This window comes from Nansenia antarctica (assembly GCF_963989245.1).
Source record: "Nansenia antarctica genome assembly, chromosome: 3".
Lineage (NCBI taxonomy): Eukaryota > Metazoa > Chordata > Actinopteri > Argentiniformes > Microstomatidae > Nansenia > Nansenia antarctica.
In genome coordinates this window covers 20,765,573-20,781,022 of record NC_137688.1, presented here as the reverse complement: position 1 = coordinate 20,781,022, position 15,450 = coordinate 20,765,573, and the positions used below count along the sequence as shown (strand labels likewise).

Sequence of the window (15,450 nt, the reverse complement as noted above, 5' to 3'; positions counted from 1 at the left end):
CCACGCCTCCACGTCTTAAGTTTAGATCTACCGCCTCGTCTTATTGCTTAAGACTTATGAAGTGTATAATAGGCCCCTCTGTCTTTAGAAGACCCACCACGGCAGATTTCTTTCTCCCTTCTTGAAGTTCTCAAAAACGCATTAGCTGGTAGCGATGGCTGGAGACTAGACTGCAGTAGGCCTATTCAGTCACAACACAACCGATGATACCTGGCCTCGCCCCATTTAGAACCAGAGCTGCTGCTGAAATGGAGCTGTAACCTTTCTTGTGAACCGGATCTTAACAGGATGACGTTTGTAGCGTCACCCGTGGCGGCTCAGCTGTAATCGAATTGAGTTGTATCTAATCTGGCTCCCCAGCTCCGGTGGTTCTCTGACTCTCATTAGGGGTCAGTGTGGAGTGTCAGAGGGCCTCCCACTTCTCTTGTCCCTCCTCTCTCTTTACATTTCTCATCTCAAACCTGGCCCAGGTGAAATATCCATATCAGATCAAATACACTTTTCATTTGCGTACATTTGGGCACAACTTTAACAAATGTGATGAAGTATATACGTAGGTATAGGTTATAAAAGTCATGAGTGGAATACACATTATCAGGATACAGTATGTACACAAGTATACTTAACAACTACATAAGTATAATGTATCTGTTAACACTAGAAGAGCCGTGAGGGGTGTGAGTATTTTTTTTTAAATATCTTTGCACTCGATCAAATTTCAGGACCTTCCTTTTCCTAGATATGTGCGTTCTACCACCCAGTATCCTTACATTTTCAAAATCACTTCAGGATAAGATAGTATATTGCAGTTTTTCTGTATAGGAGGCAGGCTAAAAAAAGAAGCGCCCTCTAGTGATCTCTGTGTGTAAATAGCAGATTTACATTCTAAAATGGGGGTTTATTTGACCCCCAAGGCGGCTGTAGTGTTAACCATTCTCTACAAACAAAAAAAGTGTGTGTCAGAGTTTCTGGTGGTATGGACCCAGTAGCGGATCCAGGTGTGGTGCGTAATGGAGGAGGTAGACGAGCAGATTGCGGTGCCAAACAAAGGGATCCTTACCAAAGGTATTTTACATTAAAACAAAGGGGAGAAATCAAGTCTCCTAAACAGAACTTGTAAATACATATACAACGGACTCTACTCGAAAAACAAAAGAGAGATAACAAAGTCTCAAAAAAGAACTCGTATGGAATCAAAGGCTTACGGTACATTTTCTAGAGTGACTAACACTTGACTTCTTCTTTTTTTTTTTTTTTATGTTACCATTTCGCAGACGTTTTTATCGAAAGCGACTTACAATTAGATATCACAGGGACAGTCTCCCTGGAGTAACTTAAGGCTAAGTGCCTTACTCAAGGGCACACTAGTGGTGGTGTTCCCAGGGGGAACACAGAGCCACAGTGCAAACATACACAGATGCAGGTAATCAGTCCATAACCCGCGAGTGAGAGAGTGAGGGAGTGAGGGCGCCACAGTGAGCGGCCAGAGAGGGACACCTATGTGACACCTATGCAAAGCTATCCGTAACAGCTGAGTGGTATAGACACAGTTAACACTAGAACAACCTACTGAAAGAGCCGCCCCTCTTCACAATGCTAAGCTGCTATTTACACACAACGACCACTAGTTGGCCACTTGTAAATTAGCCTGCTTCAGCCTAGAAAAAAACAGCAAAATAGCTTTATATTAGCTTATCCTGATGTGATTTTTAAAATGTAAGGATACTGGGTGGTAGAACACATCTAGGAAAAGTCATGAAAGGAGGGTCCTGAAATTTTATCGAGTGCAAAGATATAAAAAAAAATGTACTCACAGGAGTCAAATGACCTCTCTTGGTTGATTAAGTGTTAATGCAGTGGCTCTTCCCTCTAAGAGGACAATCCCCCGGTAAATGAGGGGCTCTGAGTTGGCTGTGATGCCCTGCTGAGCCCTGTCCAGGGTCCTGGATTGGCACCACAGGCAATCAGGTTGAAACCATCGAGATAATGGCTCTGACTCAAAGTTTCAAAGACAGAGGATACAGGAGATGAGGACGTTTTTTGGAACAGCTACCGCAATTGAAACAGAGAATGAAATCATACTCCTCTGTTGTTGTGTGATATCATATTGCAGTGCAGTAGCAGCAGTGTCATATTTGAAGAAAGTTGATATGATATCATGTTGCAGTGCAGCAAAATCACATATTTAAAGAAATGTGAAAGTAGAAGTCAATATTACATTTCAGTCAAAAAGTTACCATCGGGGTCTTCAAAGACCCATAAGACTCATAAATATCCACTAATTAGTGTGGATCCCCATAGATGCTTTATCTTCATTGTCCTCTGACGAATCCAGAACAAATACCTATTTAAGGCCTGATGGGTGTTTACCTTTGGGCTAAGCATGCACAGATGGCTCAGAGGAGCCCTAACAATGTGTACAGTGAGGATCGAAACACAGAGTATTCACTAAGCTGGGAGTGGATAAGGGTCTATATTTACATTCACACTCATTAGTCATTTAGCTTGGGCGTGCAGCGTGTAACAGGCCGTCAATGCTTGGTGCGGTGCCGCGTGGCTTCTTTGGGGATCGAACCTGAACCTACAGCCTTGGTGCTGCAGCCACCGCGGTTCAACTGAGCTATACTAAACAGGACAGCTCAGACCTCATCTACTGTACAGTACATGTAGTGTCTCTTCATCGGGCTAATGTCTCTCTTTAGAACTCTCTGCCCGGAGCAGGACAAGCCTCAGTGGTCCTCCTCTAAAGCTGAGTTGAGTGGAGAAGTAGCCTGAACATCTACAATCGCCACGCTGTTGATGTGATGCTTACTGTACAGTGGAAACAAATCTAGGTCTTGCCAAGTCTATTTTGGTAATGGGACCAATGTAAAGACAGTTTGGATGATAGATAGATATATTTGCTGGGTAGTTGAATGTGAGATTATGGATATAGACATACTGTATGGACATATGGAGATGGACGGACGGACAGACAGACAGACAGACAGAAAACATTATGTTCCAGAAGCAACCTTGTGGGCTTATTTTTGTATTACAGTTTAAATATGGTTTAGACATTAGATAGCTGAATAGTTGAAACAATAAATGACTAGTCTTATTATGGTAGCAGATCAAGTTAAAGATGGTTGGATGAATATATGGATAAATGATAAATGAGAGATAGATAGATGGATATACTCTATACTATACTAGTCAAAAGTTTTAGAACACCTCCATGTTTACAGTTGTTATGTTATTATATATATACACACATACATATATACAGAATAGGTATTTGATGGCATCATTGGTTATTTATAGTTTAACAGATATTATTATAGACAAAATACTAGTGTTCCTTATTTATTCATATATATATATATCTACCATATACAGCATATATTGCTGAAGCAAGCTAATAATAAGAAGTTATAGGAAGAACAATAGTTGAACTTTCAGAATCAAACCCACTAACAATGTGAAGCCAAGTGTTGTTCATCTCTCGCTCGCACACACACACACACACACACACACACACACACACACACACACACACACACACACACACACACACACACACACACACACACTCACAAATTATCTGTCGCATCAGCTACAGTGAAATTGTAGTGAAAATGTATTCCTCCACTTGTGGTCGGTTACATCAAATTTGTAATCCCTTACTAAGCCTATTTCAATTTTGGGATAATATGCATATAATTACAAATTACCAAAACTATACCATGTCCCAAGTTCCCATGGTCACCAACACTAAAATAATGATTCAATGTAACAACTGCAATCCGTCTGTGACAGTAAGCTAATTATCCCTGTAGGACACTATGCAATGACATTTACAAGGATAGTATACTATAGACAATTAGGCAATAACAAAGTTACAAATCATAGCAAGGTAAAAGCATTTGGCAAACAATATCAGATAATTGAATGGTAATTTTACGGCAACATCTTTCACTATTTTATGTACGTCATATCATAGAACCAGTATAGAGTATGGAACCAAAATAGACTATGGATCTAGTGAGAGCATTTTACCAAGTTGTTACTTTTCTAATTAAAGAACAAACATAGAAAAATGTTTCCCCATGTATTGGTTTAACCTGAACAAATTGGCTGAGAGTCTGCAACAGACTGTAACATCAAAACAATCAACCCCTATGGAGCCTGCTCGAAGCAAAGGGCAGGACATTGTCTTGTATAACACTATAATGGAAAAAAAGGAAAAAAGAATGCTCCTAGCTGCAATTTCATGGTTGCTAGAGCTAGCAGTGGGTAGGTAGTAAGATGGCTATAGTCCAGGTTCAGTTAACGGCAGCCCCTACGAGACCGCACAGGTCTGCTGTGTACTTATCACCACAGAAGATGACTCGGATGTCACACATTTGTTAAAAAGACACATGCATTTCTCTTTGAATCGCTCTGAGGGGTTTTGAGAGGCTACCTGGCACCTACCTCTGACAATCTATATTAGGCTGTCACATTGGAAAATAGGTTGAATCGAAAAGAAGAGACAGAGAGAGAGAGAGAGAGACAGACAGAGAGAGAGACAGAAAGAGAGACAGAGAGAGAGAGACAGACAGAAAGAGAGAGACAGAGAGAGAGAGAGAGAGAGACAGACAGAGAGAGACAGAGAGAGAGACAGAGAGAGAGACAGAGAGAGAGAGAAAGAGAGAGAGAGAGACAGAAAGAGAGAGACGGAGAGAGAGACAGAAAGAGAGAGAGAGAGCGAGAGAAGACCAATAACATATTGTTCCTTTGGACCCCCATAATATGATCTTCTTTGTGCGTGTTATGGTTCCACTGTTGTGTCCTTTCTTGTCATCGTGTCACAGCTGATTTATCCTCCAGATGCATGTATAATTCACCTCTCATGAAATCCGTGTGAAGGAAGGGGGTACTAAAAACACAGGAGGCGTGTGTGTGTGTAAAGGTCTCAGCTGGGTGCAATTCATGTGCCATTGTTATGGCTGTGATGACACGGCATAGCCAAGGCAACAAGCTGCTCTCCGTGATACGGATATGGCGGCAGCGGTGAGGGATCTGGCATTTCTCTTCTTTGTTTGTGTCATGCAGAGTATGCTGGCTGGACAACAATCCATAGTGGTCAAGCGGTGTCTGAGCTGTGGTGTACTTGGCTGTATGTTCACTTGCTTGTTTGTGTTTTTATTGGCAAGGAAACTTGGCGAATGTAGACAATGGTAGAAATAATGATTGTAACCTTGGCCAATATGAAAATGACTGCAATCACCAAAGCAAGATGTTGTTAGACTGTGTGAGAGATCCATAAAGCAGCGTGGGGTTCAGATGGAGCTCCTTTAGCGGGGAAAGGAAGTGTTAACTCAACTGGCACATACACTGCAGGGGAGGACACAGGGGATGATACCTTCTCTCTCTCTACACCCTCTCTCTGTCTCTACACCCTCTATCTCTCCCTTCCTCTCTCTCTCTCTCTCTTTCTCCATGGCTCTCTGTCTCTTCACCCTCTCTCTCTCCCTTCCACTCCTTCCATGGCTCTCTCTCTCTCTCTCTCTCTCTCTCTCTCTCTCTCTCTCTCTCTCTCTCTCTCTCTCTCCCAGAGCAAAAGAGAGAAAGGCCTTCATTTCAGGTTCTATCCTTATTTAGAACTACATTTACAAATGCAACATCTTGGGGCAGTATCGTTTGTGATAATGTGTAGTACTGTGTTCAGTACTACTATTTACAGCTGTCTCTTATCAGGCAACATTGCAATCACATTTGAGGAAACAATGCATTCAGCTCCTAATCAAAAGCAAGCGAAAAAAAGAAAAGGGGGCACAGCAGGAAGTATTTCTTGTTTCTCAAATCTTCCAGGAACAAAGGCAACCGTCTCTGGACAGCCAATTAGGCGGATTGTTGAGGAAAAGAGAAAGGTTCAATTTAGCTAGCTGCCTCTGTCTGCTCTGCTCTCTATCTTTCTTTCTCTCTCTCTCTGTCTGTCTGTGGCTTGGCAACAGAGAGGAGGGATGGAGGGCTAACCATGTGTGGTCATCTAATCATCCCATTCACAAGCCTCTTGGCCCTGGTGCCCCCGACCGCTGCCAACTGTGCCAGCCTGCATTCATCTCTTCCATTAAAGGGGAGGCGGATAAACAGGGTCTTGATTGTGAATTATGAGTTTTTTTTAATACTGAGCCAATGGGGCTTCCCTTTAACACTTCCTGGTTGAGGAGGGAAGCACCCAGCATTAGCCACATTCAGCATTCAGGCAGACTCATTAGATAGTAGAGAGACAGCATTCTAGTGCTGTAGCTTTTAATCCAACATGTGTGGATTCATCATAACGGGACGACCGTAGCAGTCCATGTGACAGATATGAAAAACTGGGGCTGGTATTTCCCTCGGTACTCCTAGGCATAATCGAAAAAACACATAGATGATATCAATTATAAACGATAAGACAAAATCTTGAAAGATGCTCCCATGAAGAATCATCTTTTATGAATGTTTTAACCTGGATTCATAATACCCGTTATATAAAAGAGAGTTGGTGCAACTTTTCCAGTGGAATAGACACTGCATTAGACTCGTTATCCACCCCCTGACTCTAAACATGAAGAAACATGCTCGAATCAATTTCACAGTGTCAGAACCATCAGCAGGTGGGCCGGGCGTTTGAAGGGCATGAGAGTGGTAGCCAATTTCCCCTCTAATTACTGAGGATGGGAGAGTCTTATTACACATCATTATAGCCAGCGAGTCGGGCCCTTATGTGTCTGTGGGTTCCAGACATAGATACGACATTAGATAGATACATAGATACGACATTAGATAGATACATAGATATGACATTAGCACAACACCACCAGAGGCAGGTTTCTAGCAAAGTTTCAGGCTTCTAAAACACTTGAAATAATTATGAACCCTTTTGAACACAATTTCAACATGATCTTCGTTAACACCATGATCAAAATCCTAAAAAGAAGAGGTTAAACATTGGCTCCACTTACATTGACCTAGGCTTAGTACCTGGAACAAACTATATAACTACCGGTACCCTAGAATAACTTATGGTACCCTGCATTCCTTGTGTCACTTTTGTGTTTTGTATTTATTTCAAAAGGAGAATTAGTAGTACATATAGTACCAGTTAAACGTTTGGAAACACTTTCTCGAATGGTGACTGGTACTGTATGTACGTGATGTCCTGTACAGTGCGTACATACATAGTTCACAGCAATTGTACCAGTTATTCTCTATCAGATCGAATAAAGCCAGGCTATTGCCAGAACATCAGAGACAGCACAGGGGTCTTGATATAGAGATGATTAACTACATGTGTTTACAGCAAAACAATCTCAGGTGAAAAATCCTGCATCGTTACACAACATTGTGCAGAAACTCAGGATATCAGGATAATAAGCATTGGCATCAGTGAAGGTCGAACCAGACAACAGGACTTTGCTTTCACTGTTTTATTTACTCTAATGAAAAGCTTTTAGTCGATAAAGGAGGGAGATTGCTGAATTTATCCTGACACACATCACAAACAATCAGAGCCAACAACCTCCATGCCACTCAATATTGAGGCCTGTTTTCTTAACTAGCATACTCTTCATGGCAGACGCAGCGTTACAGGAAATAAATGCTGTCAATTTACCACACAATAGTACATCATAATTAAGTAAGCTAAATCGCAAAATATAAAAAACAATACATGCAATACAAATCTTTGTTACTTCTATTCTTAATAATTACTAGGTGATGGAACTGAAAGTGCCACTGTGGAATGTCATTAAAGCTATTATGTTTAACATTTTAACTTGTGCAACAATTACTTCAGTATTCATTATTGACCTACAAAATGTCATCTTTCTAACAAAGGTATGCTTTTGTGAGATTTCAGTATTTCAGAGATTTCAGGCTCAGTTTAGCCTGCATGTGAGGCACTACAGCTACCCTGTTATTTAGTAATGGATTGTTCCCATAACAGTCATCTAGATGGTGCAGCATACTCAAAACCTCAATAGACGCACTCTATTGTACCGGGAATTGCAGCTATAAGAGAGACAGAAAATGTACAATGAAAGAAAGTGGATTGTGCCACAGAGATATTTCAGAAAGACTGCCACAATAGCTCTTCAACTGGCAGCTTCTAGTTCAGAGACAAGGCCGCCGTGCTACTGTGTACCACTGGCAACATGCCATTTTACAACATTGATGGGAAGATGATACACAGAGATGACAGCACAGGAACTGTATTGCATTGTGTTTAATTTGTCATCAGCTCCTGTGTGTGTTCAGAGGATAGCCCCAGTCGATACTCTCAGAGATACTGGAACCTCTGTGTATCAAGGATACCTGCCCAAATGGCTGCCAGCTTCGGGTCTCACCCACAAAAATGCTACCCGTATTGCTTTCTCCAAATTGCCATCCACCAATTGTCCAATTGAAACCAAAAGTGCGTTGGAAGTGCCAGACGGGCTAGCAGATCAGCCTGCTGTGCTTCTTGTTTTCTTGCCTTATTATTTCGGTGACGTTTTTGGTAAAAAAACGAAATGGAAGTGCTAGGGACAAACACGCTCACAATAATGCAGCAAGAGAGTGAGAGGGAATGGTGGGGAGAGCGAGAGGATGAAAGAGAGGGAGAGGTAAAGAGATTGAGCAGAGGTAGAGGAGCAGGCGGAGGATCAGAGAGAGAGGGAGAGAGAGAGAAAAAGAGAGAGAGAGAGAAAGAGACTCATAAATCAAGTGGAGGTGAGAGTGCTGAATCAGGGTTGATTGTGCCTGGGAGAGACAATAAAGCCTGTAATCATCCGTCTCTGCTGCACAGGCCTGGCAATTATCTGCCCATACCTGACCGCCAGAACAGAAAGGGCAGAATCCATCTCACTTCACCCCATACACCCCCAGCTTTAAAAAGAAGGATTCTTCTGTTTATGCGCTGGCAAAGGAGAAGGTAGAATAATATTCGCCCCTGGATAGCAAAAAAAAATTGCAAAGGGAAGGAGTGATAGTGGGATAGTGGGATGAGGTAACTTGAAATTACAATGCGGATCGTCTATTTTGCCGGGTAGCCAGAGGTCGTGTTTGAGAGTGATTCGAGACAACAGCGGTGGCGGTCACTAGAAAGGGGCCATCGTTACGCTCGCTTGTGTTTCTGTGTGGCTCGCTAGTTTAGAAGATAGATGTATATTTACACTGATGAGACTTTTTAACCTCCTTGACCTGGCTGATATAAGATCTGATCTGATCACCTCCCCCCGGACCCAACTCCCTCACCCCGACCCCCCCATCGTGTCCACCACTATCTACCTTAATGCCCCTTCACTCCGTATTACCCCAGAGTGAGGAATGGCAGCGGACCGTAAATGTGCGTCAAGCGCTCTTCATCGATGGTCCATCCAGAGCTAATGCAGCTTTTCATCATATCCTCCGAAAATCTCCTCAGCTTTCAGGATTAAAGTACAAGCTCTCTGACGCAAGCTCCACATTTACCTTCAATTCACTCCAATACATCAGGGCCGTCTGTATCTGGCCGATCCCTCTCAGGCTGAAAGCACTGCATTAAAGCCTAAAAGCATTTTTGTTTGTAGAGCCAATAAAAGAGGCTAATACATGTAGTGTGCTCGCAATTAATCTATTCTATTGACTTGATGAAAACGCTGGTGAATGTGAACTACTGGTGATTTGTTTCTTTTTAGTTCTGTATCTTTGAATAATTGTGGTCCTCCCAAGGAGAGCTTTAGCGACATAATTGCAAATTCACCGTAGGCGTATGTGTATCTGTGGTTTTATTCAACCCAGGCGAGTAGAAGATCCACCAGCACTTGAGAGGCTAATAAATATAATAATAATAAATTGCAGCAGGTTTTTTTTGTTGTGTTGTGAGGTTTCGGCTAATGACATGTCATTGTTTATTCATTTGTTGCCATTGACAAAACGGAGAATACGAAGAAAAATATCTGTCTCGGTAATTGCTTACAACATTCTAAATGATAAAACTTTAAAGCGTATTTTGTTTGTTGTCTCTTTGATGTTTGAGGAGAAACACAAAAAAAGCTTCTTTCCCCTCAGGTTGGTGAGAAAGCCCAGTTGTCATCCCTGGTGTGTAAAAGTGCCATCAGCCTTTAATGAGTTATCCACAGCTATAGTCGGGTGTAGGTTTCCATGCTAAAGTAGATTCCTTTCTATACTGAGCATAAACTACAGGTAGCTACTGATAGAATAGACATAGGAATCCCTCGACAGATTAACGATTTAATCCATTCACGTTCCCCGAGTCACAGCTGCCAGCTTCACTTTGACTTCACAAAAAAAAACAATGACAGTGACTTTCCCCTTGTCGTCCCTCGCCTGGACTAGCCTGGTGTACGGTCTGTGCCCGTAGAGGCGACAGGGGAACCTGCCTGGTCTACCTGATCATTAGATTTGATACATCTGTCCGCTTGATGAGCCAAGTGTCAGAACCGCCCCGGGTGAGAGACGGAGTGTATCAATAAACGCCTTTAATCCTCCCCTGGGGCCAATGTCTTCCCACTAATAAGGGATCGTGTTTCGCCCGTGGCGATGGAGAGGGAATGGCGGCTTGGCATGGGGCTCTGTAAAGGGAAGCGGGGGGGGGGGGGGGGGGGGGAGCGGTGTGGCACATGTAGAGGGCGATGTCTCTACCCAGGTATGAGGTAGTACATTAAATGGGGGCAAAGCCCCCCCTGGGAAGTCAGTCTTCTAGGCTGGGCTAATTCTCTCTTTCTCTCTCTCTATCTCTCTCTCTCTCTCTCTCTGCCCCTCTCCCCCCCCCCCCCCCCCCCCCCGCCTTATCAATCTCTCATCCAGGCACTAGACTCCCATGCCAAAGGAGAGGAGAGAGAGAGGGATTAGGAGGAGGTCACATGGTCGGTACAGCGGCGTACCGCGGGCGACGCACAGTGAGTCGTCTCCTCTGACCGTTTCTAATTAGCCGCATATTATCTCTGGGCAGCGCGGAGGGTAACGGCCTGACAGCACAGCCCTGCCGCCCTGCACTCACATCTACACTACTCTGCACCAGGATCCAACAGCACCAGGTAGAATCAGCAAGATACTGTAAACACACCCACATACGCAGAGAGAGATAGAGAGAGATAGAGAGAGAGGGAGAGAGAGAGAGAGGGGGGGAGAGAGAGAGAGAGAGAGAGAGAGAGAGAGAGAGGGGGAGAGAGAGAGAGACGGAGAGAGATAGGGAGGGAGGGAGGGAGGGAGGGAGGGAGAGAGAGAGAGAGAGGGAGAGAGAAAGAGAGATAGAGAGAGAGAGAGAGGGAGAGAGAGAGAGAAAGAGAGATAGAGAGAGAGAGAGAGAGAGAGAGAGAGAGAGAGAGAGAGAGAGAGAGAGAGAGAGAGAGCAGCAGCGCGGGGTGAGGACCACAGAAAGAGCAAAAACAGGGGGAACAAAAACAGTTTCCTCCAAGCGCATCTGGGGAGGTCACAACCTCTCTGTAATAAGCAGATAAACACAAGGCCTTGGAGCTGCCGCATACAGTATGGGCGGGGCTGACAGAGACCCCCTCCCCAGTTTGTCATCCCTTTTAATTGAATAAGAAAGGGCTCTCTACTGGATTCTATCTCTGTCTGTCCTCAGGCCTCGGACATGTATCTCTAACAGTATCATAGACGATACAGGTTTAGGGGTGGCACTAGGGAATGGCAGTACTGTATATATGTTTAGTTTGGATTTTGTCATTTGTCATTTCCTCATTATGTCAAGGGTCTCAGCCAACGATTAATGGTTTTGACAGGATACAGCGCACGGCAAACTACAGTAAGTCACGGCAACATTAGCTGGCGACATTGTCAACATATCGTACTGTATTCGTTCACAGTAACTTCTTCTTATTGATACAGTACACACACTAGCCCAGCCCCCTAGAGGTAGCCACTATCGTTTACCCTACAGAAGTGTTTTGGACTGCAGCAGCTGTTGCACACCTCATTTAAGAAGTGAAGCACGCCAAAATCAACAACGTGATTAAACAGAAGATTAACCCAACACAAATATGCTGAGATTATACAGCAGCACACACAGCTGACAGTGGGAGGAATCTGGAGGTTAGGAGGTGTAGGCCACCAGTCTCTTCAGAACAGGTCAGCAAATGAGATGTTTGTATACCATGAAAACGTCAAAAGAGAATCACATCAAAATGTGGTCTTACGTATACATAATTGTGTGTGTGTGTCCATGTCCGTGTCTGTGTGTGTGTGTGTGTGTGTGTGTGTGTGTGTGTGTGTGTGTGTGCGCGTGTGTGTGTGTGTGTGTGTGTGTGTGTATGTGTGTGTGTGTGTGTGTGTGTGTGTGTGTCACTGCAATTTTGTGCCAGAATGATAACCGTATACGTATCAGCCAATTGCAGTGGAGCATGTTGTTGTTACCACAGAAGAAGAACAACCTCCAGACCGGAGGGCGAGAGTCTGAGAGAGAGAGAGAGAGAGAGAGGTCTGAGAGAGAGAGAGAGAGGTCTGAGAGAGAGAGAGGTCTGAGAGAGAGAGAGAGAGGTCTGAGAGAGAGAGAGGTCTGAGAGAGTGAGAGAGAGAGGTCTGAGAGAGAGAGAGGTCTGAGAGAGAGAGAGAGGTCTGAGAGAGTGAGAGAGGTCTGAGAGAGAGAGAGAGGTCTGAGAGAGAGAGAGAGAGAGGTCTGAGAGAGAGAGAGAGAGGTCTGAGAGAGTGAGAGAGGTCTGAGAGAGAGAGAGAGGTCTGAGAGAGAGAGGTCTGAGAGAGTGAGAGAGAGAGAGGTCTGAGAGAGAGAGAGAGGTCTGTCGGACAACGAGCCAACGTTCACCAGGAATAAGCAAACCGACCGAGGCCTCTGACGGGCAGCACTCGAGTTGAGGGGGGACGAGGGGGGATGGCATCCCCCCTGAAATAAAAACGGTCAAAATCATCCCCCTTCTAAAACTACCATCCCCCCTTTCCATCCCTTATGTCACTTTATCAATGAACGTGGTATTACTGCTATTTCAACATTTAGTTTTGTGCATATTGAGTGAAATACTGTGGGCGAGCGGGGGGCACACACACATGCAATGACATTTTTACCAAGTCACTGACACTGAAGTCAGAACTGACGCTGTGGGGATGCTAAAATTGTCCCCATATGATAAAATCCACCATCCCTCCTGATTTTCTTTTACAACTGGAGTACTGCTGACAGGCACCCGCCTACCTCTGTCTGTGTCGTAGAGGTAGACGAACTTCTGCCACTTGTAGTGGGAGATGGTGCTGAGGACGGCGCCACGCAGGGCCGGGCGCATCTGGATGACGAACTGCACCTCGTTGTCGGTGGGGTAGCTGGGGGTGACGAAGGAGGTGTGCAGCGCCCCGCAGAAGGAGGTCAGGGTGTTCATGGACTTCTTGTCATAGAAGCCGAAGATGGCGTACACCCCTCGGGTGAACTGGGAGCAGACTACACAATCAGAGGAGGAGAAAGGGAAAAAAGGAGGGGTAGGGGAGAGAGAGAGAGAGAGTGTGTGTGTTAAGATATTTCAAAGCTACATTTGTGTCTTGGATATGTCTCGTAGATATGGCACGCATGTTTATTTGTGTATGAGTGTTTGTTTGTGTGCGTGCATGTGTGCGTGAGTGCATGTGTGCACCCAAACACACCCACACGCACATTTCAAAAGGGAAACGTGTTCAGTACACTGTAGGCAATCTATAACAGCCAATGTGGGGAATGAAATCTGCAATAATACATGCATTAGTCTTCATCACGCTGCCCATTTGCATTTGATGACATTTATTCAGCTGGGAAAAAACACTTGCATTTATTTGTAGATCTGTCATGCACTCTAGTGAGACAACAGGAACTGCCAGCTAGGACAAATATTCCTTTTAGTTTCATCGTCTGTGCCATATCCTTGGAAGGATTGGTTTCCCGAGTGATCTGATTGGCTTTTCAAGGGTTCTCATTGGCTACTCAAGTGTTCCTAATGTCTCCAGAGCTCTGGAAGAATCATCATGACAACAACAACTGGATACAAACACTGGGAAGAAGAGGGTGCGTACTGTACAATCACATCATTTGATTTAATGGTATGTTCGCCACTTGTGTTCGCTTCGGTTAGAACGCACAACAACATAAGTAATCCCCCACACTGAATCCTATAGTGTCATTCAAAGGCATTTACACTCAACCGGAAGCAATAATGTCACCACGGTAACTGTATGTTTTGCACATAATGTCAGCCTGCTCAATCAGAAGATGATTTGATGATTTGAGCCGGAGCATTGTCACATGACTGAGTGAGAGAGATGGGAGAGGTGAGGGGAGTACATCGCCTCCTCCCTTTCCTCTGCCTCTCCCTCCCTCCATCCCTCCCTCCCTCCCTCCATCCCTCCATCCCTCCCTCCCTCCATCCCTCTCTCCCTCCCTCCCTCCCTCTCTCCCTCCCACCCTCCCACAGACAGCAGTCTCTACAGCTAAGATGAGTACACATAAACCCACAGCACACAGACCTCTGTTGATAAGTGGCCTACAGCAGAGAGATACCAGTATTGTCACACGTTGGCCTCTATCTCATTATGTGACATTGCGAGTCAGAGAGAGATGCAGCCCCAGCTCCTGCCAGGACCACATTCTAGCCTTTTTTTTCTTAATTTGGGTCAGAGCTTGACACAGAACCTATCCTTGGGGACAGGTCCTGGCGACCACCCTCTCTCTAGCTCACACTTCTCTTGGAGATGTGTGTGTGTGTGTGTGTGTGTGCAACTCTCTCTCTCTCTCTCTCTCTCTCTCTCTCTCTCTCCCTCTCTCTCTCCCTGTGAAGTTACAGCATGTCTCTCTGCTGCATCGACCTTCTCATTCTCTCTTTTTTTCTCTCTCTCTTTTTTTTCTCTCTCTGTACTCTTACTAATATCACAGGATGGGTGCACGGATCCTCTCTTTCCGTCTCTCTCTCTTTCTCTTCCTCTCCCTCTCTCTCTCTCTCTTTTTGCTGCCTTATTCACTGCTCTATCTGAACTCTCTCCATCCGTGGCCCGACTACCTCAACCATCTGGATGTTCCCTTAAGCATACACTCTCTTCAAGCATAGCGGTGTCTCTCTCCACCTGAATGCCTCCCTCTCTCCCCCTCGGATTGTTTCTCATAATATCATTCTGCTCTCTCTCTCTCTCTCTCCCACCATTCGGAGCAAGAGATTGGACCCAGTTTATGAGTTTGCGGTTCATCCAGGGGAGAGAGCCATGGAACCTGGGATAAATGCTCACCGGAGCGAGGCGAGGCCCCGTCGCCTTTCGCCTCATCCTGCTCCCCCCATGAGCACCAGTAATTAAGTGAAATTGAAATACATGGCGTCCTAGGTGTTGGAAATCCAGCACGGCGGCGGCATCAACTGTCTCCAGGTCTGTAGGTACGCCTCATCGGGTTTGGATAATTCCTGAGGTGCCTGTGACCGTGTCACGTTGCATTTCAATAATGCATATTCACTCACGAGCCGCGCGCCACGAGCGTGCGTG

General features: G+C 44.8%; 1 protein-coding gene across 2 annotated transcripts in view; it reads right to left on the bottom strand.

Moving 5' to 3' along the window:
* The window catches only part of gria3b (glutamate receptor, ionotropic, AMPA 3b), a gene marked incomplete at both ends in the record, with an annotated part of 80,222 nt that overhangs the window by 41,175 nt on the left and 23,597 nt on the right, over positions 1–15,450 (bottom strand). For both annotated transcript variants that reach the window (XM_080527801.1, XM_080527802.1), the window contains one exon: positions 13,157–13,396. In XM_080527801.1, the coding sequence (XP_080383927.1) occupies positions 13,157–13,396 (240 nt within the window). The remainder of the gene's footprint in view (positions 1–13,156; positions 13,397–15,450) is intronic.